Raw genomic sequence first — 22,190 nt, 5'->3', positions numbered from 1 at the left:
TAAATCTCCAGTGGGCGTATCATTATCATCTGGAGTTATTTTAAATTTCCGCCCCAAGAGCGCACGATCATAAACAAAAGAACAAATGTGTTGCTTCAGCCAGATCTTTTTCTGGCTCAGTGTAGTTTAATCCTCTCGTCAGCTGATGTTTTTCCTCATGGGTGGAGCTTAAACGGCAGAATTAATATTAAGTCTGGTGTAGCCTCGGATGGAACGGTTAAAGAGTCGGATTTATGAATAGTACAGCCCTACAACTGACACGATTCAACGTACTCTTTATTCTGAGATTATCGTCCTGAACACTGATAGCAGCCAGTGTGGTCCCATCAGGAGAGTGGCTGAATGGCGTGGAGAGAAGGGATAGAAGGGATGAGACATATATATCACCACACTCTGTCTCTGGGGGGTTGACAGATGTCTACTTCACAATACGCTTTAATTCTAGGGAGAAAAAAAATAGTCAGCTCCCAATCTCATAGAATCTATCATGGCAGGAGGCGACGATTTACATATTTCATAACTTCTAATGGCACTTATTTTTACATTTGCATCTCGACTGTGATGACGATGTTATTGTAGGAATCCAAAGCACTGACCTTTGCTCCCCCCCCTCCAGCCATATGACAGAGAGAGTGTCGGTCTAACACGATAATCTCACAGTGATTCATGCTCAGCTGTCCAACATATACAGCACCGCCCTCTATGCTTTTAAATAAATAAATAAATAAGCATGCAGCACAGGGTTACTTTTAATTACATAACATCTGTTTTGTTGTTGTGGCATCAGATGTCCAACATCTGACATCAAGGACATTTCCCTGAATTTCAATGAAGTCGAAGTAGACTGGATTTTTCTAATGTTTTAGTACTATTGTGCAAAAATCGAGGCTGGGTGTACATATTCATTGGCTTTGCAGGGAAGAGGGTATTAGATAAAATGGAAAACAAAACCGATAATACACTCTATTGAATCTACAATCTGACTGCATCCTGAAACGGGCGTTTTCTATCCCTTAGTGTTACTATGACATGATGGAGGTCTCACTATGCTGCAGAATGTAGCCTAATGTTCAGTCAGCTGTGACCAGGACTAATGTGAGCTTTCTTTTACATTCAGCTCCCCTTGGAGGAGGCAGCCACATGAGGAATCTGAGCAGCTGAGTGGGTGCGTAAATCAAACCGCTGAAGTGACAGGAAAGCAATTCAATTCAACTTTTGCCGTTGCTTTTGCCAAACAGGTGCATAACCAATATTTAATACATAAAAACATAGTGAAGCAAAGTCATTAAAGGTCCGCTGTGGATGATTTAGCGGGGATCTATTGGCAGTAATGGAATATAATATTCATAATTATGTTTTCATTAGTGTACAATCACCTGAAGCTAAGAATCGTTGTTTTTGTTACCTTAGAACCACTATTTGTTTGACTATCGTTGTGCTACTTGGACAAATCCCAGAGATACATTTTGAAAATGAATTAAAAACCATATAAATGTATCAAAATACTGCAGAATTTTGGGATCACTGAAACTGAAATGTTCATGCATGTTGCACGCATACATCATCCATGATTAGTCATGAGCTTAACTCAAACTGTGATGGCAAGTAGGGGGAGAATAGCTCAGGCAGCCCTGTTGAAACCCAAGTTGACAACACTGAACGAGCATGAGTGCTAGTAGCTACTTAAACAGCGGCTTTGACGTGCTCACAGCACCTGCTATCGTTAGCAGCAAATGGCACAACAGAGTCAGGAGATATGACTTAGAGAGCCTAATATTTTCTGAGGTGATACACGGTATAAAGAAGTTTGAGAAACACTGCCTGAGAATGAGCAGTTTCTATTTACAGAGAGAACGGATCCTCTTACACAGAGTTCGCCATGTTGCACCGCCACGTTCCTACAGTGTCCCAGAACAGACAAACTAAACGCCGGCTCTAGACCGGGCCTTTCACGTTTTGAGCATCCACTGTGGAGGCGAGGGGTATTCGCCGCTAGATGTGACTAAATCCGACACACTGGACTTTTTATGTTATTGTCTAGCTGGATCCAATATTTAGTTTTGGTTGTCCTAAGATAAAACAGCTGCAGAGCTAAAGGAGGCGTAAGTAATAAAGATCCCTATAGTGTTTTGTGTAATCTTTCAGGAAATGGAGGTTTCAGTCTGAGGCAGGAAGGCTTGAACAGTCTTTTTTTTCTTCCCAGCATGAATAAGAAGTCCACTCATGAGCTTCAAAAAGAATCTTCAAGCATTAGCAGCACTTTGAGTAGTTAAAATCAATTGGTTTTATCCTTAGACGACTATATTTAGATTTCTTGCTTTTTCATGGTTAATTAATTACACACACATTTAAAAAAATAAATCATTCAGACGAGTTTACAGCGAGGCTCTGTCTTGGGTCGGGGTCATCAACAACCTTGACCTGATAAAAAAAGTTCATGAAGAAAGCTCCAAAAGAAAAAGATTCCCAGTCTTCTAATCTACTTTTAACAAACTTAAAGTGCGCAGCTCTCCGGGCCGTTTTTTTTCCCAGCGCACTCCCTTTTCCTATTACCATTACTTCCCCATGCTGCTCTCTAAGTTTGATTAAGTACAATCCAGTGGGGGTGTTTCAGCACAAACTTGATCCATGGCCGAGGGCTGACTTTACTCTGCTGCATCCGAGCCAAAGATTTTTGTGCAAGTGTTCCTTTTCCCTTATTCCCACCTCATATTCATCACTTTCATTACAGTCTGGATATGTAAAATCTCAACCTAGTGAGAGGTCCAATAACGCAGTAGTGCCTGTTGGGCTCGGCCACCTGTTGTCTAAGGACTACCAGCACGCAGGTTACAAGATTACATAACACACGGGAGAACCACTGGGATTTCATTGAGTTTTATGAGCAATATTCTGCTTCTCCCCCTCTTGGCTATAAAGAAAAAGATTTGACCCTAACATGATGCTGGTGCACCAAATATTTTAATAAACCGATGTACAAAATAAATAATGTTTCCTATATTACACAACTCAGGTAAATCACTGCTTGGGGATGTAACTGTATCATCAACGCTTGAATATTAAAGACAGTAAGATCCATGAGCAATAAACTTAATAACTTTCAGAACCAACTGCTTGCAAATTAAATATGAGCACAGTTTTAACAGCTAAAATGCCTCCAAAGTAAGAAGGGCTTCATAACTGCTTAATATTAGGGTCTCATTGATAGAATGTTGACACTGTTACTTACACATAGCCTGTATTGTGCTGAGCGACTGTAGATATAATGGCATCAACAGCAGCAGTAATGCTAATGGCATTTTAACAGCTAAGCAGGGCAGTTTTATGTGTGTGTGTGTGTGGGGGGGGGGGGGGGGCGACTGTCACGACTCGGTAGAAATGATTTTTTCAGACACCGTGACTTTGTTCAGGGAGAAGTCTCTGCTCACTTAAACTTGGATCGCAAAAAGGAGGTGACGTCTAATGTGCTGTGAATGGCTAGAATTCATATCGACTGACTGTGGGATGTCGGAAATGGCATATTTCGTCCTGTTATTCGGGTAAACTTGAAGTAATAGCGTGCACCGGGTAAACAAGAATGAATCAAGTGCTATGAATTAGATCAAATAACATCTGTGGGGCGCTGTCTGTGTTTACAGAGAATTGGACATCTGTCAGATAAACCAATTGAGGGTTTTTATCCACGAATTAAAAAAAGCAAAACTCTTCCCAGACGCGATAAATGAAGGCAGACAGAAGCGCTATAGGTGCTCAGGCAAACACATCTGAGGACAAACACATCTGAGGACTGGAGCGGGGAAACATGCCATACATGACATTCATCGATGTGGACGTTCAACATATCATCAGTCAACCTAATTCTGCTCACCATGACATGTTCAGGAAAACTTAATTCAGGGAAAATACGCTGCTGTCGTCTACTCACACACCGCTGCCTTGTCTTGACTTTGGTCTACCAAGCATCATGATGAGGTGTAACACTAATGCCTCACTGTTTTGTGCCATTTCGACGCATTGTGAGCTGCAAACCTCAGCACGAGGTAAAACCTTTAAAAGCGATGCAGCAGACGCTCTCTATGCCTCTATTGCCCCGCGATGGAACACGAACAGTAAAATGTGATGTAAAAACTTTTGACAGAGCAACAAATTGTGCGAGCTGTTCCTGATGATAGTTATGGCTGAACATAAAGAGGAGCACGAGAAGCGTGTTCCCCTCACCAGCAGTCGCACCAGAGCAAAAAAAAAAAAAAAAAACACAGCCAGAAGGTTTGACAAACAGTTTCTGACAGCTGAAAGAAAATAATCCTTTAGAAAAATAGAACGGATAGTTAGTGCCTCAGCGTATAATGGTTCAGTTATTACTTTGGCTAATGGCCTGAAGAAAAGGAAAGGCAGACACATGTTACGGTGAGTGTTGTGCTCTACAAAGATAACCGTGTAAAGGTTGAGCACCCGTGTTTGAAAGTGTACACAGCTTGGACCTTCATGCTTGTTCGCCTCGAGAGACCGCGAGAGGACAAATCACACCATGACCCGACATTATATATTTTCATACTACAGGTTAGCAACAGCAATACAAGCAACCAACAGTGAGGAGTCATTACAGCTGCTCCCTGGCAGTATTTCATTCTGTCCTGAGAACATGGCACTGAACCAGAGTGTTGCAAGGTAAAAAAAAGGCATCAGCCACACTCACTTTCAGAGTAAAATTAACGCTGACAGTTTTATTGGCCGAGAATAAATTAGATCATCTATGGTTTATTTAAAAAGTCAGAATAGAGGGGCGAGCAGCGAAGAGTTAAGCGTAATCACCCCAGAAGATGAAGAAATCTTGCAATATTAAGGTTCCTCGTGGAAAACAGTGAAGTAAAATAATTATGTCAAACGCAGGCTGTGATCCGTGTGCAGCTGCAGTTTCTATCATTCCATAATTCATGTCACATGTCGAAGAGATTAATTCCCTCAACTTGTGAGTCAAGTTCTGTGGTGGATCAAAGGTTCGCTGATAAATGTTATCATAAATGGCAGACGTTACGGGCCGAACACAGAGACTCGTCCTGTCGTGGACCGGCTCTGTCTGTGAAACCTCACTGAGACCTGCTCTTGTGACTGGAGATTGATGTCTCCGTGATTCTTGTCGATGATAGAAAATGTAGGGAGGCTGTCCCGAGGGGAGGAAAGTCTCTCCGTGAGCGTGTGAGGAGGAAGTCAGCATGCATAAAAGGAAATAATCTGTTGTCATAAGATGCATAGCCCACACAGTCCTCCCTTACTCCCATCTGCACTGCTTCAACCCATCCGGTGTGACGTCAATGTGCAGATTAGAGCTTTTTTTTCCCCTCTCCTCCTATCCCATCTCCTCCGTTTTTTCAAGCCTAATCCCGGGTTTTCATGAAACCTCTGCGATGCTGCATTCACTGCCTAGGAGATGGCTCTGAATAGCTAAATAACGGAAGAAACTAAGAAGGCAAAGCAGTGATTTCGGGATATTTACAAGGAATCTGCCACAGAAGTGGAGATAGATACGATAGAGGGATTACATACAGTGGTATCCCTTGACATTATGAGGATTGTTGAGTTATAATAATAATATGACGCTCTTCATATGAATCTTCTTGACTAGAAAGACAGATTTCAATGTGTTTTTCATTAAATGCACATATTCATCTGACCATACTCAGTCAGTGTTTTGCCCCAATTTAGTTTTAACGACCACAACGAACACTCTTGTTCCAGTGTCACCAATCTTATCTGAGATTTTGTATATTTTACTGCCAATGCAAGTCGAGCTGACCACTCCACCTTCCTTCGTAACATAACCTTCATATATTGTATTGTATGCTAACGCAGAAAAACACAAGGACAGCCAGTGTTTTATCTTTTAAAACTGAGGTCAAAGCGACATTGAATAATTCCTCCTGCTCTCTGAAGAAAAAAAAACGCAAATCGCTGGCAAGAAGAAAGCAAACTGCGAAGCATCAGAATGTCTGCATGTGAAAAATCATCTGTGCACAGCAGTGTTACTCCTGGAAGCTTAAGCCCCCCCCGTGATAAAACACGAATGCAGAGATAAGTGTCACGTATCCTATACGTGGCACTTCTCACAGTCTTAAATAAGGAGGCTAATGTTGGGACACGCTGGCGGAATCATTGTTATAACTCAGCAGCCATGTTTGAACACGATAAGCAGAATCGCATAATCCACATTAGCATGTAGGAAACAGTGAAGGGAGAATGGAGTAAAAACTGCTGCTAATTTGAAAAACAAAAGTGAGGTTCTGATATCAGAGTGACGTCCGCGAGATAAGTGTCATTTTCAGAAAACATTTCTGTTAGAGGAACATAAGACATTATTTGATGTTACTGTTTGCTAACTGAAGATCACAAACAGCAGCGCTATACTTTCTCTATGCAGCCTGTCTTGGGAGACCTTTCTGAGCAAAGCTTCCCTACTCTTTTTCATTTACACCAGCTGCTGAGGGAATCAGAGTTGCTTCGAACTCCCACGCAAGCCAAAGACATCGGCAAGCCAGCCTACATCTGCGTATGGAGGACTTCAGGCTGGGGTAGAAAGGGAAGTTACTGTGCTGTTTGAACTTCCTTGCCCCGAGCATTTAGTTGTCTCTACCAATCATAGGCTTTATCATTTGATCATTTGAAGCATCACTGCTTGAGATATGTATTCCAGCCATATAGGCCATCTTCCTTCATTCTCGCCCTCACCACTTCCAATGCTGTTGTGGTGGCAGTGGGGGAGGACAGATTTGTCATGACGGTTACAGATTCCGTTGCATTATTTGCATTGTGGGAGACATACGGCCTGTGGTCGATCCCCTTGGGTTTGAGGCTTCTAGGCAACAAGTCATCTCGGATGCAAACCCCGTAGCTGCAGATGCTAGCTGTTAATAAAATATGTTAATGGATTTCCAATGACTGGTTCACTGCAAACACCACACTTTAGCTCATCCAAAATGTCAAAGAGATGATTTGGTTTCACACATTTACCTGAGAAGCAGAGAGTTGGCATGTATGCTAATGCTCAGAATATGTTATTCTCTCACATGTGGCTTATCACTGTCTCAGACATTTGAGGGTGTCACGCTATTGGGATGGATGCCTTTGAAGAAACTAAAAGCCAGAATTTCTTTCAACATCAACAGCCGTACCTCAATAGGAAAAGCAAATGAAAGCGTGGTTGAGAAGTGTAAAACCATTTCAGGCCTGCTGTTTGAAAATTTGTAGCTTTTAAGTGTCGGAGTTTTGTTGAATCATTGCATAACGAGTTTACACAGCCCCATTGTGAAAAAGCACAATGTGATTTTTTACGACAAAAGGTTTGAACCAAAGTTAAGGGATTTCATCACCGTTGATGATCTTCACCACTGAGACTCGGAGGAGAATGGAACTTTGTTTGTGAAGCTCAAACTGATTTATTTATAAAACTCAACAATGTGAGGAAACAAGGTGCTGGTTAGCCATGATAATAAGACCTCACTGTTTTCACTATTCTCTGATTATGGTACAACATATCATCTTCAGCTAAAAAAATCTTAACAGAAACTGTGAACAGGACAGTTTTCAGTAGAAAACAATTGTTGCTGTCAGGTTGTTAAATGCTATCCATTGTACTGAGGTCTCAATTACGCACATTTTAAAACCTCAGCAGACGAACAAAAATGATCCCTATTCCTATTTTTGTGATTTGGGTGGACTTACACTTTAAAAACACAGTGAATCTGATCCTGTCTGTGTAAACATATGGCATAATGCTGTGTTAAACATAAATCAAACATAATGTGATCATTTGCAAATCCTTTTTCGATCTTTATTCAATTGAAAACAAGACAAATACAAGATTCTCAATGTTTAAACTGATGAAATCCACTGATAGTTTGCAAACATATGCCTAGAATTGGAAGAGCTTGGAATATCTGTCCAATCAGCCAGATTTAAAATATATCTTCTGTCGCCACAAACCGGGCTGGAGATGGGCCAGCTTCCCGTTAAAAATATCCGGTCTTGGCTGCCACAAACACGGCGGGTAAGGTCCTCCACTCTCCTTAAAGATGTCCAGTGGTGTGACGCTTGCAAATGCACCAACGCAGACACCAATGGTCACCTCATTGGAATGCTGCTTTGGAGTATTGCATGGGAAAACCAGTTCATTGGTAACATGTGATCGTATCATGATCGGGTATAAAAGGGGCATCCTCTAAAGATGGGTCGAGGTTCACTACTTTGGAAAAACACATGATTGTGTAAAGTATATCACTGCATGAGCTCAGGGACAATTTGTAGAGCCACTGCTGGTAAACACAGCTCATTCATAAATGATTGCATTTTGCTTTTGTTTACATTTTACACAGCATCCCAACTGTGTCAGAATCAGGGTTGCATCAAACTCTTTCCCTTTCCTGTAAAACAGTGAAAGTAAACATAAATGTATTCAATGATTTCAACTACCTAACCCTGCTAGCTTGATAGCAGTAAAATATCATGGGTCAGAGCTCATTGTTTACTTTCCAAAAGACCACGGTTCTGTTCCAATTATAAATTTCTCCCTTGTTCTCCTTCTCCTAACGTTACTACACAGGTGAGGGAGGTGACGGTGGACAGCAGTGCTCTCCAGATCAATACTGCTTCTATTCCCTCAGCCAAACGAACTATTTCCTCATAATCATATCTCACCAACATATTACATCTCACTGGAAAATGAGTCACATAATGCACGGTAAAGATGCTCTTGACTTAAAGAAGTTAAATCTCCTCTGCTCCGGATAATCAGATAATAAACTCCAAATATTCAGTGGAGTCCTGCAGGGACTGTGTGACGCCGCAAAAAAAACCTTTTGAGGTCATTCTGAATTTTCCATTTCATTTTTTTAGCACAGTGGTCTACATGCACAAAGCTGGCAGAAGCCCTTCAACAAAAGCCATCATTTCTGGGTCAGCAACCTGTTTCAAGTTTTAATACGGCTCTTTCATCACATTAAATAGGATTTCAAGTTACAAAAGATCCAGACTAAAAGGTGAGCATAACAAGAATTATACTTTAATTGAAGGTGATCACTGAATGAGACAATTGGTCGTCACACACGGTATCTACGGTGACTGCTGTACGGATTTCTGAATGTTTTTTTTTTTCTTCTTCTTCTTCTCTATTGAAGCTATTACTATAAAAGTATTCCCGCCACCATATTGCTTTGATTGCTGCCCTAATGTCCGTAAAAAAAATACTCCCAACTAGTGTGAGAGGTCAACCGGAGACTCGCAGCGGTTTTGTGCTGCTGCTGCGTCATCGTGTCCAAGTGAGCTGCACTCTCCTGCTTTTCGATTAAATTACCACCTAAAAAGAAATTAATGTTCTGTTTTTCTCATTGTTTGAACTCACTGTCGCATCAGAGCTATCAGGAGAATACTTAATGGAGTTTTAGGGACAAATGGGATCCTATCAGCTGCAGAGGATAGTGTGATATTAAATTATAATCCATCTCAACAGAACTGCATATTGAGTCCGGGTGATTTTAAAAATAGTCAAGAAATGAGACGTGAGCAATAAATGGACAAATAACTCAAACAGCTGCACTGTGCATTTACAGATATCTCAAAACATACATGATGTATTTAGACAGTCACAGTGACGAGCGGAACAAACAATAGCAGAACAAAACAATGAAGACAGTTTCTAATCTGTGTATAATCATTTTATATAACTGCTGAAAGCTGCAGTGCTGATGCAAAAGCCTGGTGATTGTTAGATAGTGGCATAACCACAACCCATTTTTCCCAGCCAGCCATCTCTCCTCACTTCCTGTGAGTCAAGAACCAGCCATCAGTAGCAGACAGTCACGGTGCACCGGAAACCATCAGATCTAACAGAGATCCACTGGCTGTTAAATCTGTCAACACCGCTCTGATCCGCAATCTATAAAAGCCAACCTACAGTAGGTGTGGCGGAGCGAGGCGACACATTTTCTCTGTATTTCTGCAGGTGGAGGCGGTTTAAAATAAACGTGCTGAAAGAATACGTGACATGAGATGCTGTTTTTAGCCTAAAGCAGATTGAGACAAGCCTACCGGAGGCGTGTCACGTCATGTTAAGTTGACTGACACTATAATTCTACAGCCACCTGTAGCTGTCATTACATTTATGTATTTCTATACTGACTCATTTTTAACTGGAGCAACTCTAACAGTCACAACAGTGCTGTTTGAGTCTGTTTTTCCATAATACTCGGGGATAAGGAGTAAAAATAATCAACGTTCATGGACTCATGTTCGCCGTGTCAAAGGTCAAAGGGATACTGTGATATTCCCACCAGATTCCGCTGGTAGCAAATCACCAGAGCTCGCCTGGCCCATTTCCTGATCTACATAAAAAACGGAGCGCCTTGTGCTTTGCTGCTTTGCTCTTTGAACTCACGTGCAGCTGTTCGAAGCTGACTCTACAGAAGTTCCCACCCCGTGTTTGTGTTACGCCTCGGAAATGCAAAGGATGACACGTAAAAAATATTCATTCACGGCAGCGCTAATTGGAAAAACGTTAAAAGAAGATATATAAACATGAACGTCTGAGAAAGAACGCATAATTGATTGCACCGGGCAGCAAATTGCCACTCGCAGTGAGAGAAAACGAGGGGTATTACTCATTTTCAAAAAAAAAAACATTATCCTCAGCAAGATTTATGCAGAAGGACTTATCTAATACTACATGTAAGACACTTCATCCACAGATTGCTCTATAAAGTGAAAGGGAAATGAGATACAGCATTAGAGAAACTTTGATTTCTAGGTAAGACTGATCTTAGAAAATGGTCTGGGCCAGAGGACGGATATGAGTGGAAATACCGAGCTAACTACTCTGGCAGGAGGAAAAAGGCATCAAAAAGCTGCAATTTGATAAAGAATTTCAATCCAGCTTCTGAACACTCTTATCTAGTTACAATCTCTTAGAGAAATCTGCCCAGCAAGTCTGTTCCTCTCTAAATGGCATTGTAATACAGACAGTAATACCACCTTGTGCCATCCTATTAGGTTCCTTTGTTTCTTTAGGAGGGTGGTGGAGGTCTGTAAGGGCTGTAAAATGAAATGAATCCAGCTTCACACTTCAAAAAACATAAAACCAAAATCACCAAGGGGACTGCAGAGAAAAGAAGCCAATCCCTTCTAACCAGTCAAATACAGAAGAACACTATTTGCCCAATTAAACACTACGGGGTTTGGGTTTATTAATTTCTTTCCAACAAGAAGTCATAAATCAGAACCTAACAGTGAACTATACACCATCTCTTGGACAGCAGCAAGTGATCTCAGAGCAGCAACGGTGATTGGTTAGTCTAGATGAAGCTGGACCAATACATCATCTGCCCGCACACATTTTTCGGTACACTTTCCTATCAAGACATCAGGTCACTGGCATTGTCAAACCGAAGTGCCACATGTTCAATCTCGTGCCATCAGCACTCTAAAGCTGTGAATGTGTGATGTTGCTGGTGCGGCTTAGACAGCTGTAGAGACCGTAAAGCTTTTATCTTATGTGACATCTCATGTGACACTATGGCGACTGCACTGTACTTCCACACCTGGTTGGTGCTCCCCTGATTTAAAACAATAGTTTCTGTGTGGAAGAGTAAATGTGAGGCTACAGCCGGCAGATGGTTAGCTCAGTTTTAGCATAAAGCTTGGAAACAGATCGTCTGGCTCCGTCTGAAGGCAACAAAAACTGCCAAGCAGCACCTCTAAAGCTCATTAATTTACATGTTGTATCTTCTTTGTTTTAATTTGTACAAAAACGTAGTGTGGAAAAATGACAAGCTGTAGTTTTATGGGGGATTATGTGCAAGGCTATCGCTCCGCTAGGAGCTGTAGTCTGTAACTTTTCTAAAGTCTTGTTGTCACCTTGAGGTTGTTGGGCAACAAGCCAAAGCTTCAGGAAGTTACTGCTCCCAGCCTGGAAATGGTCTGGCATACAAAACTCATGTAAATCCACTGCTTAGCATTTTTTGTACTTTTTCTAAGAAATAAGCAAACATATTATCATGCGTTACGGTGAGCTTTAGAGGCACTGGGAGAAGGATTCTGGGTGCCAGGTGCTTCCAGTCTTTGTTGCTAAGCTATGCTAAGCTTCGCTTTATACAGTTATGACTGTGGTATAGATCTGCCTGTCTAACAATTTCTTTATTTCCAAGAATTTTTTCGACGCTTCTTTGCTATGTTCCCAAAGTTTATAGTACGAGCATGTAACCCCTCATCAGTTCACGAGCCGATGCCCTTCAACTCTCTTGGATAAGACTTGATTTCTAAATGAATATTTCACCTACAGGGCGTGCACTGTGGTGGGATCGCTCCTCATAATGGAGTGTCTGCACTGATGTTCCAAAAGTCAGTCAGATGTATCAGGTGCACTGGGGGCTGAAGACAGCTACATGTTGTCAACATGGACATAAAACTGTGTGAATGCTTCAGAGGAGATGCTGCTACAGTATGTCAAGCAGAACGTCAACATACATACAATGCTAAATAATGCATATCTGCTCTTTTATATTGAATGTCTGGGGAAAGACTTACTCAAAGCCCACTGTGTACGCACAGAAGTTATATAAATGTGCATGGGTTAAAACAGTGACTGTGACATGCTTTAAAGCCACACATGGATCCCCAACTGCCAAATCCCACTAGCTGAGGCTAGCTTGTAGGCACAGCTGCATTAAGCAGGGACCGGTTCTGAAGTTTTTAAAAGGGCAACACATCTGGCAGACAGCGGTGGTGTGTGTGGTGCGTGTGAGCTGCAAGTTAACAGAGCAGATAAAAGAGTTTTATTCTAAAATTAGATGCTGTACGTTTCCTTTTTTTTTTACTGACATGACAGACACTGTTGGGGGAAATAAAAATGTATGACGTCCGTAGATCGAGATGAGACTGGAATCCCTGACCGAGGGCCCTCTCTTAGGGGAACAACATCTATCTTAAGACACTGGTGCACACATTGAAATACAGGGACCTTGATTTTGTTAACACACACACACACGCACACCCCACGGGAAAACTGCATACTGGCGTGGATTGAGTGTGATATCCAGACAACAGCAGACATCAGTTCATACACAGAATACCTCTTGGGAGAAAATAAACAGAAAAGGTGATATTCTGAGGTGTATGCACAGCGTGAATCTATTTTGTTACCACAGTTGTGACAAGGGAAGCCAACAACGACAATGCAGCCTGACTGCAAGTCACTACAACTGACATCCCGCCAATTGATTGGTCAAATTCAGCCTTTCACTGTTTGTCTACACGGCGATCAATCTCAACTCCTGCATGGGAAAATCTCACCGTCGCTCGGCGTAATGAAAACAAAGTCATCTAAGCCGTTGTGAACACTTCAAATGAGCATGATTGCATTATTGAGGTAGCCCTAAATACTTCACATGAGGCAGGGCTTGAGTGCAGCTCAGCATCATCAGAGCAAAGGCAGACCCAGAGGCATTTTATCACTTAACATTATGTTAAGCTCAACTGACATAATGATTTCCCATATGGGTCAGCGAAGGTCAGGAACACTTCAAAACAACAAAATCCTCGGCTAACAGCGCAGGTTAACAGGTTAGTTTGTAAGGCACGCTGCTCTGATGTTGTAGCCAGGAGGAGTCAGCTCTCCTCTGAAGTCCTTCAAACACCACAATGTTACCACCACCGGTGTGTGAGCCTGCAACTCCAGCAGAATGAAAAGGAGCCTTTACTATTTCTGTATTTCTCTGCAAGGGATTTTTTTTTTTTTTTTTTTTTTTTGCAATGCAGCCCCTCTAATGCGAGCTCCTTCTTGATGTGTGCCACCATGAGGGAAAACAAAATGCATATATGACCAGAGGCACCAGATGTGAGGACAAGTAATATCCACAACAGTGTGCCAGCAGGTCCTTATCTGTTTTGCAAATATTTGAATAATACTGGCTTCCCATAAACTGCAGTACAGCATCCACAGTCCCATCACTACCTAAAAAAAAAAAAGAAGACAATCCTGTAGATGACAGCCTAATAAATCTTTCGGGTATACATATATTATAATCCGACTCCACTCTCACGGTGAAATGATCACTGTTGTTTTCATCCCCTCTCCAACATCTTAAACGCGTCAACGGGAGGATCGGGGAGAAAAAAAACACGCGACACTGATGCCACCGCTGTGCCGAGCGGATCGCACTGAAAGCAGACTGCATCTGCATGGGAGGCGGGGAGGGATGGAGGAGGAGGAGGAGGAGGAGGAGGGGGTGAAAAAGACGCACTTTAATGTTTTTCAAGGCAACAACTTTAATATCTGTTGAGCCCAGGCCAGGGTGCTGTGTGATGGGCTAAAAAAAAAAAAAAAAAGCACGATGACCAACCAGGACGGGAATGTGCGCTCCGGCTTCAGCACGCGTTAGTTGCTCAGAAGTAGGTGCTGTCATGCATACATGCTGGTCGTGATAGTCAATGCAGAGGAATTAAGACTTAATACATAACCGGGCCTCCTGCTTCCCCTCTTTTTTTTTTTTCTTCTTTTTTTTTTTGCATTTCCTCTGAGCACCACGCATTGTGCAGCCGGATCTGAATCCCGACCATTATTCATTGATTTCTCTCTTTCACGACTTGATCGCCACGGAAGGAGGTGGAGAGGTGGCGGCGGCGGCGGCGGCGGTGGGGGAAAGTTGGCATGAGGCATGAATAGCACCGATCGCCTCCATCCGGCTGTCCTGTTAATGGCCAGTTAGTATCTCACTGTCACATATGAATCAACTCATTGATTTTGACACTTAGTGCTATTGTTGGACCGCACGCGTCGATCCGTGCGTGTGCGGTTCCGACTGCGTGCAGCATAATAATAAAAAAGAATGAAAAACAGGAAAGGGGGTCAGACTTACCGACGGCTAAATCCAGTAGATCCGCGCACAAGAGCAAGCACAACGAGAAGACGGTCATCTTTCCCTTATTTTGCAATAAATCCCAAACTCCATTTGCGTTTACATGCTCTCCGGGTTTCGGCTGTGTAATCCCCGCCATTCCAGAGGTATGCGATTGAAAGGTGCCCCCAAACTATTCATGATGCAGCTCAAGTCTTAAGTGGAGAAATCGGGAGAAGTTGTCAGTGGATACAAGCGTTTCAGAGCGGTGGGGGAAAAAAACCGAGCATCAGATGTTCCCCAGGAAGAAGAAGAAGAAGAAGAAGAGAAAAAAAAAGAAAAGGCAACACAAAAAAAATGACTCACAGGATGCGATTACAGAAGAAGAAGCCGGGGTGTTATTTTTTTTTTTCTTTTTGCCTCCCAGTTTAAACAATGGGGAGCTGCGGTGAGCCGCGGAGCAGAGACAGGCTCTGGAAAAACCGGAGGTTTGGATGGAAATGTGTTCCCCCCTCTCTCTCTCTCTCTCTCTCTCTCTGTCTCTCTCTCTCTCTCTGTCTCTCTCTCTCTCTGTGTGTCTCTCTCTCCTCCCGCCCTCCAGACAGACGCACAGTCATTCCCGATCACTCGCTCTTTTATTTCACACAATTTTCCTTAATCCTACCCTGGATTCAGACCACTCTAATTCTGTCCATTAAGCCGATTTATTTCTGTAGGATTTTTTTTTTTCCCCCTTTAAAGATCCTTATGCTCCGGTAGGCTATATGATCACTACCAGAACATGACTGCATAAATAAAGCATGTCCAGTTTGTCACAGCAATCAGTTATTCAATCACCTGGAAAATGAGCGATGACTGTTTTTTTCCTCTTTGCTCACCCAGTTTTGTGCAACCAGTAAAAACAAGAGGAGAACTCTCTGTTCTGCCAAATAAAAGGTGCTTCAGTTCAGTTCATGCTGCATCCAATCAAGATTCATTCAGCAGGACTTGTACTGAATGTGTCCACAGTTAAAGATGAGGATGTTGAGTATATTAGTCAGGGATATGGATATACATGTGTGCATGGATGTCCTCGAGATGTTCCCATACCATTTTTTTCTTCCCGATACCGATACCGATACCTGGGCTTTGGGTATCGGCTGATACTGAGTACCGATCTGATACCAGTGGGGTTAAAAGAAGAAGAGAATGATTTTTTTTTTTCTTTCAACAGCTGTATATACAACACTAACCTTGTCTAGATGTGATATGATTGCTCTTTGCTGTTGTTTGGCCTGGCTCAGGGAAAACCTTGCAGAGAATGATTGCCACACAATGACAGTCAGTCATAACCGAAAAATAACAAATAAAGAAATCGAGGAAGAAATAACAATTCCTTTCAAAACCGTTAAAGTGAAGCCACTTTTTGAATAGAACAGTTTAAAACAGTAGTGCAACAGCAACTCAAATAAATCTAGTAATAAGTAATTCCCCTTAAAACTTACTCACGTGACTCGTTTGCTTGCAGCACCACACTTTGGAGGGCAGATGTTGGAAGTGATAGTGTGTCCACCTGGTGTGCAGACTCAGCAAAGACACGGGGCCCACGTCGGAGGTCCAAATGTCAGTAGTAAAGGAGAGCAGCTTCGTCGTGCTCTTTCGACCGATGCATCTCCAAATGCTTTATAAGGTTGCTAGTGTTGAAATTGGCAACACTCGTGCCATCCCACGAAAATTACAGCCTTGCTTGTCGCCGTTTTACTACTTATCCAGAGTAAAATATTGCTGCAACGTCCTGTGAGCAGCAAAGAGAAGTTGATTTCCAGTGTTGTGTTAAGCAGAGCAAACGGAGCTAACTGGGAAGTAGCAGGGTTTCTAAATCACGCGGTATCAGATTGGCGCATAGACTCATGTACTCGCCGATACCAATACCTGCATTTTCTGATTACGATACCAGTATTGGCAGCATTTCCAATACTGGTATAGGAATCGGAACACCTCTACTTTTTGAGGAACAACAATATTCCAAAACACAAAATGTCACAGAATAAACAAGTGAAACACTAAAATATCCCAGTATCAGTAACTAACTCTGAGTAGTGTATTTTTGTAGGCTGCAGAGTTATTTGTACTTCATGAGCAGCTGTGTAATGGACCTGGTCATGCAGGTTAAAGTCACTTTTCTGGTTCAAATTGGCAGCAATCATTTGTCTCATTAATGATCATCCATCATGCAGCCAGGCGTGTGTGGATTCAAGTGTCAGGGAGGATTTTGCCTCAGATGAAGTGACCATTTTTACTTGGATGTTACAGTGCATGCCTGTGTTACCAATGGCAGCAGCACTACTCTTCCATACTGTAATGTCACTCAACTTTAAAAGCCAGCTTGAAAATGTCACTTTGATTAAAATCGTGCCTCATGTGTACTTTTTGATATAACAATGACATTTTCTCCAAGCTCTAATTAGCATCCCTGCTGTCCTTAAAAAACTGTTTTACATCGGTCACATTTGCTTAATAATACACTTATCAGGACTCAGCAAATTGTGAATTTTGCGTTAAAACATTTAACCATTGTGAAGAAATAACAATGTGTTATGTACTGTGTTGCAGAGGTGCCTGCTGACTTAGTCTTCATCTTGTGTCCTTATAACATCACCAGTAAAAGGATGACAGTCCTATAGCTAATATAGATAATTTACACTTCCAAAATCACTAAAGATTATCTTGCTGAACAAAACATGTAAGTATAATAAACTTGAATTTGCCACAGAGATTATTTTCGGTGATAAATCCAATTCAAAAACTCCTATAGGCTTTTTGTCGAGGCAACCAGGGCAATGCTAACTTCTGGGTTAGCCTACAAAAATACATTGTCCCTTCACCACCCTACGACATTACTTATCCCCCACCTACAATGCTGTACTGAGTTCCCTCCCCAGACAGCTTAACAACCATTCACACCTGGGCTCACCTGGCCCTAGCAACCCACATGAAGGCCGGTTGGGTCAACGACCCACAAGATGCCCTCGGGACTCTGAAACTCAGAGCTCACCTGTGTCCATAATGACTCTGTAAGGACACTCCCACACAGTTTAAAAGCCTGCAACTCCCCTCCAGTTAGTCAGAACTGAAGGAGCCTCTTGGATGAGAGGTGAAATGTCTTCAAGAAACTGAAACATTTCCAGTTGCCTACGATACAGCACCTAGAATTGTTTATTTCTGTTGTACTAACAAAAACATGAACAAACAAACAACAGCCTTAACTGTAACCTATCTGACTTCTCTACTGTGCTTTTTTAATAACATTAACTATGTTGATTTGCTTTGATTTCTACACAACAGCAACATCTTATGCTAACGCTAACTGGTAAGTTTGGTTAAACTCAAGCTGTCTGTGGCCCACCAGGTAAATTAAATTAGGTCTCCTACCTTACATTAGTGAAAGTGTTGTTATTGATGACATATGAAATCATCAAACAAGCATTTTACATGAATTACATTTGTACACTTTTGAAATAGCATTATGAAAAATTGTAGCCGGTAGTTGCAGGGTTTTCTACCTGGCAGCTGTTGTAAACAGACATTGTGATCTGGTCAATGTTTCTGAAGCTGCCATTGAAATCTGGCATATTCTACAAATAACACTTTTAAATCAAATATCGGGGAGATATATTTTGTATTTTTTGTCATCTTGGCCATCTCCATCTCTGAAGAACAGTTTGAGAGCGACGGGGCAACAGCTACTGCCAAGACTTCCCAAACTTTGACAGGTGCCTCGGGCTATGTCATTCTAATCAGCATCACCTCAGCAAGGTTGGCCCTGGTTTCTGCTACTCTCTTTTGCTCTGAAATGATGTTTGCAGCACTATAAGCCTTTTGTGAAATGGTCCTCCGGGTTCTCTTTCAAACTCCATTCAACAAGTTATTCAGGAAGACAGCCACAGGCATGCCAAATCCATTCCCCCCCCAAAATATGAATTCAGGTGAATAAAGCCATTGGTTTCCCATTTTCAGCAAAGCCGACTCAATATATCAAGGCCGTAAACTTGTATTGATCGGAGAAGCAATGACCCAAAGACTTTTACCTTTGCAGGGACCCCAGGAAAGAGGCTTTCTGACAGCTAGCGATTTGGCGACCCATACATTCGACTCATTATTAGAACCTTGTCATGCAGTGCAACAACATCGAACTGAATAATGAGATGAGCGAGCTGCTCCACAAAAGACAACAGTGTGAAAAGGAAAAGGTGTCTCAAATAAATAAACTCAAACGCATAAGAACATGCAAATGCAGTGCCGGAGACTCTTCCACACGCCCTCCCCCCTCACAGCTGACTGGGAGGAGAGGATTCTTCCTCGGTCAATGCCTGCGGTACTAATGCACAATCACACATCTCTAGAGGGCAGTGTCAACAACAATTTATTGGGGTAACGTAGCTGAACGTGTTGCTGTCCATATGGCATCCAACCCACTAACAAAGAGGGGTCCTTCAGTCTTGTGAGAGGCCACATACCGTTTTCATGTGCTCACTTTTCTCCTTGTACCATAGGCACAAATCAATAAGCCTTAAAGTGTTTCTTAGCTTTTTATTTAAGATCTGAACAATTGCGCAGACAAAGAAACCTGACAAGCAGATAGAGCTGACTCCATCTTGGTGAGGATTACTCTGCCTCCTCTCATTCCTCTTGTCTTTCCAGCGATCATTAAGTACCTGTCCCTTTGAATTATTTGTTGTGATGCCTGCGCCGTTCCCACTAATCCATTAACTATTTTTGTGAGTGTTGCTTCCGGCCACTCTGCTATCAGAGATACATTTTGGTGAGTCACTAACTCGTGGCTACTGGGTGGACACAGTTCTTTTTTTTCTAATCCTGTCGTTGTGCGCACATTAGTTTGCTTTGCAGCACCTTGTCTAATTGCATGTTTTTTATGTAAATAGAGTTCAAATGAAGGTCAGCACACCTGATGAAACAGTCAAGTACTAAACGTGGAGGCGAGAGCACATAACTGTTGGATATCTTTAACTCAATGACATATAATAAGTATGTATGGTTTTGTGCTTGGCGCGTTATACAGTAAGGCTAATTTGCGATCCCTTAATATAACATTTTCACATTAACGTAGCCAAATCAGCATTTTCATTTGGTATCTTTATACAAATGAAATCAAAACTGCTGTGTTGTAAAGCGCATCCTTTGTCTTTAAAGGATCATGGGAATCATGTCTCCTCTGGGCAGCTGTGGCTCAGGAGGCAGAGCCGGTTGTCCACTGATCACAGGGTTGGTGGTTCAATCTCTTCATGTCCATACGTCAGAGTGTCCTTGTGCAAGAACCCCAAATTGCTCCCAATGGACAGACTAGCCCCTTGCATGGTAGTGTGCTGTCAATGTGAATGTGTGTTTGAGAAAGGTGAATGAGAGGCAACATAAAGCAGTATGGATAAAAGTGCTGTATAAATGCAGCCATTTTTTTTTGTACCATTCCTCTAAGGAACTCTCGAAATCTTGTGTTTGAGAGATCTGGTAAGATTTGTAGTCGGTGCTGTCACGTCCTTGAAAAGTCATCAAGTTTTCTGCAAATTTCTCACTGTAGATGTTTTTCTCAAACACTTCACAACTTACAATAGCCTGTTTGTTGTGAGGAAAAAACAAAAAAAAACAAACAAACAAAACATTTTTTAATTTGTAATGGTGTAAAATAAAAAAAAGCAAGAAAATACACAGTTTGAGAGGTTTAAAGTTGCAGTGTTTACGTTTCGGGAGAAGAGAAAGATCTGTTTTTCCAGATTTACGCCACCATGTACCATGATGCCATTGCTGAAGTAAACCTTAAATTCTATTTCATGTTTGTTATCGAGGTAATCCAAAAGTAACGGGAAGTAATCAAGTTACATTACTTTAATATTGGGTCGCTTGGATTACATTTTTAACAGGAAATTAGTAACTTTATTGGAATACATCTTCATATATCAAATACTAGCAGCCAATCAAGCTGAGCTTCTGCCTTAATACCTTTTTATTTTTTGCTCCATTTGTGAAAAGTTACTTGTTGTTGTTGTTGTGTTTGTGATCAGTTTGTTGTTTGGTGATGTTGTCCACCATTTGGCATTACCAACACAATTGCAGATGGCTTCTCAAAAAAAAAAAAGGCCTAGCACTGTGCTGACATTAAAATACTTTTATTGTGAATAACATTGTGCTCAAAACATTGTTGTGTAAACAATGACTTAACAGATAATAATACAATCTGTCAAGACAATAATACTGAAGTAACCTAACTGAACAGAAGAGAACAGGAAATAATGACATTCTGATGATGCCATTTAAATGATGAACGATAAACTTGGCACTATTATCTACAAGGAATTGCAATGTACTGGAGATTCAGGTGCACATGTGCTGCCACAAACCTAGTATAATAACTACATATATGCCCTGAGGCTGTATGCGACATATGGCGGCTATGCAACACTAATTTTGTAATGTTTTTCTACTATGTTTTTGTGTAATTTGCATCAATATGACTAATCAGTCAAAAAAGCGCATTTTCTGACGAAACAAAATAAAAGGCGATTGTAACTTTCAGAAAAAGAAAACTTGATATGAGGGCATTATACTTATGTACAAAATGGGTATTAAAATAGTTGAGGACAGACTTTCTCATGAGCCATGTTGTAAGAATTGTAAGCAGCTCAATGTTTTCCCTCCAACACACCTGTCCCCCCACCCCCGCTGGACAGAAACAGGCAGGAGCATCTGTCAGTAATCGTGGTAGCCTGTGATTGCACAATAACATTGTGGTATGCTGAATTGACCCAGCTGATGTCACTGATAGCATGACAGGCCAGATGTCATGTCCGGGGAAGCCACTCTGTGTTTTAGCCAGGATGATGAATTTGGGTTTGTCCCCTTAATACTGCAAACTGTCCAGAGTGCACAGGTTCAGTCCAGTCGAGGCCATTTATACCAAAGAATGCAGGTGCTCTTATTGAGTTAGGACGATGCTTCAAGGAGAGCACCTGATGCCTTTTTACAGCCCAATGCCCCTTTCACAATAATGATGGAATAAAACAAAAATATCTGACTGGTGAAAAAGCTTCACCATGACCCCCTTATTTCCTGAATCCCTCTCTCATGCAGTATTTTGAATTTTTTGACCGACTAACTACAGGCTAAATAACAACATCAGTTTTTAAGTTCAGTAAAGATCGCATCCTTCATCGTTAGAAGTGGGAGTCCTGACTGATCAACCTTTGTGAGCGCCCCAGACAGATCCTGCATCCTTGGCAGTCCCAGGATCACCACGTTGGACAGCGGTTGTTCAACACTCTG

General features: G+C 41.8%; 1 protein-coding gene across 10 annotated transcripts in view; it reads right to left on the bottom strand.

Moving 5' to 3' along the window:
* igsf21a (immunoglobin superfamily, member 21a) overlaps positions 1-22,190 on the bottom strand; it is a 332,744-nt gene that overhangs the window by 173,764 nt on the left and 136,790 nt on the right. For 2 of the 10 annotated variants that reach the window (XM_084348931.1, XM_084348933.1), the window contains exon 1: positions 14,898-15,381. The exons of the other annotated variants lie outside the window; for them this stretch is intronic. In XM_084348931.1, coding sequence (XP_084205057.1) covers positions 14,898-15,036 — 139 coding nt within the window. In that variant the 5' untranslated portion in view covers positions 15,037-15,381. Of the gene's footprint in view, positions 1-14,897; positions 15,382-22,190 lie in introns of those variants that run through there. 10 annotated transcript variants of the gene reach the window in all.

Source organism: Pagrus pagrus (assembly GCF_965226575.1).
Source record: "Pagrus pagrus genome assembly, chromosome: 3".
Taxonomy (NCBI): Eukaryota; Metazoa; Chordata; class Actinopteri; order Spariformes; family Sparidae; genus Pagrus; species Pagrus pagrus.
This window is presented reverse-complemented; position numbering and strand designations above follow the sequence as displayed.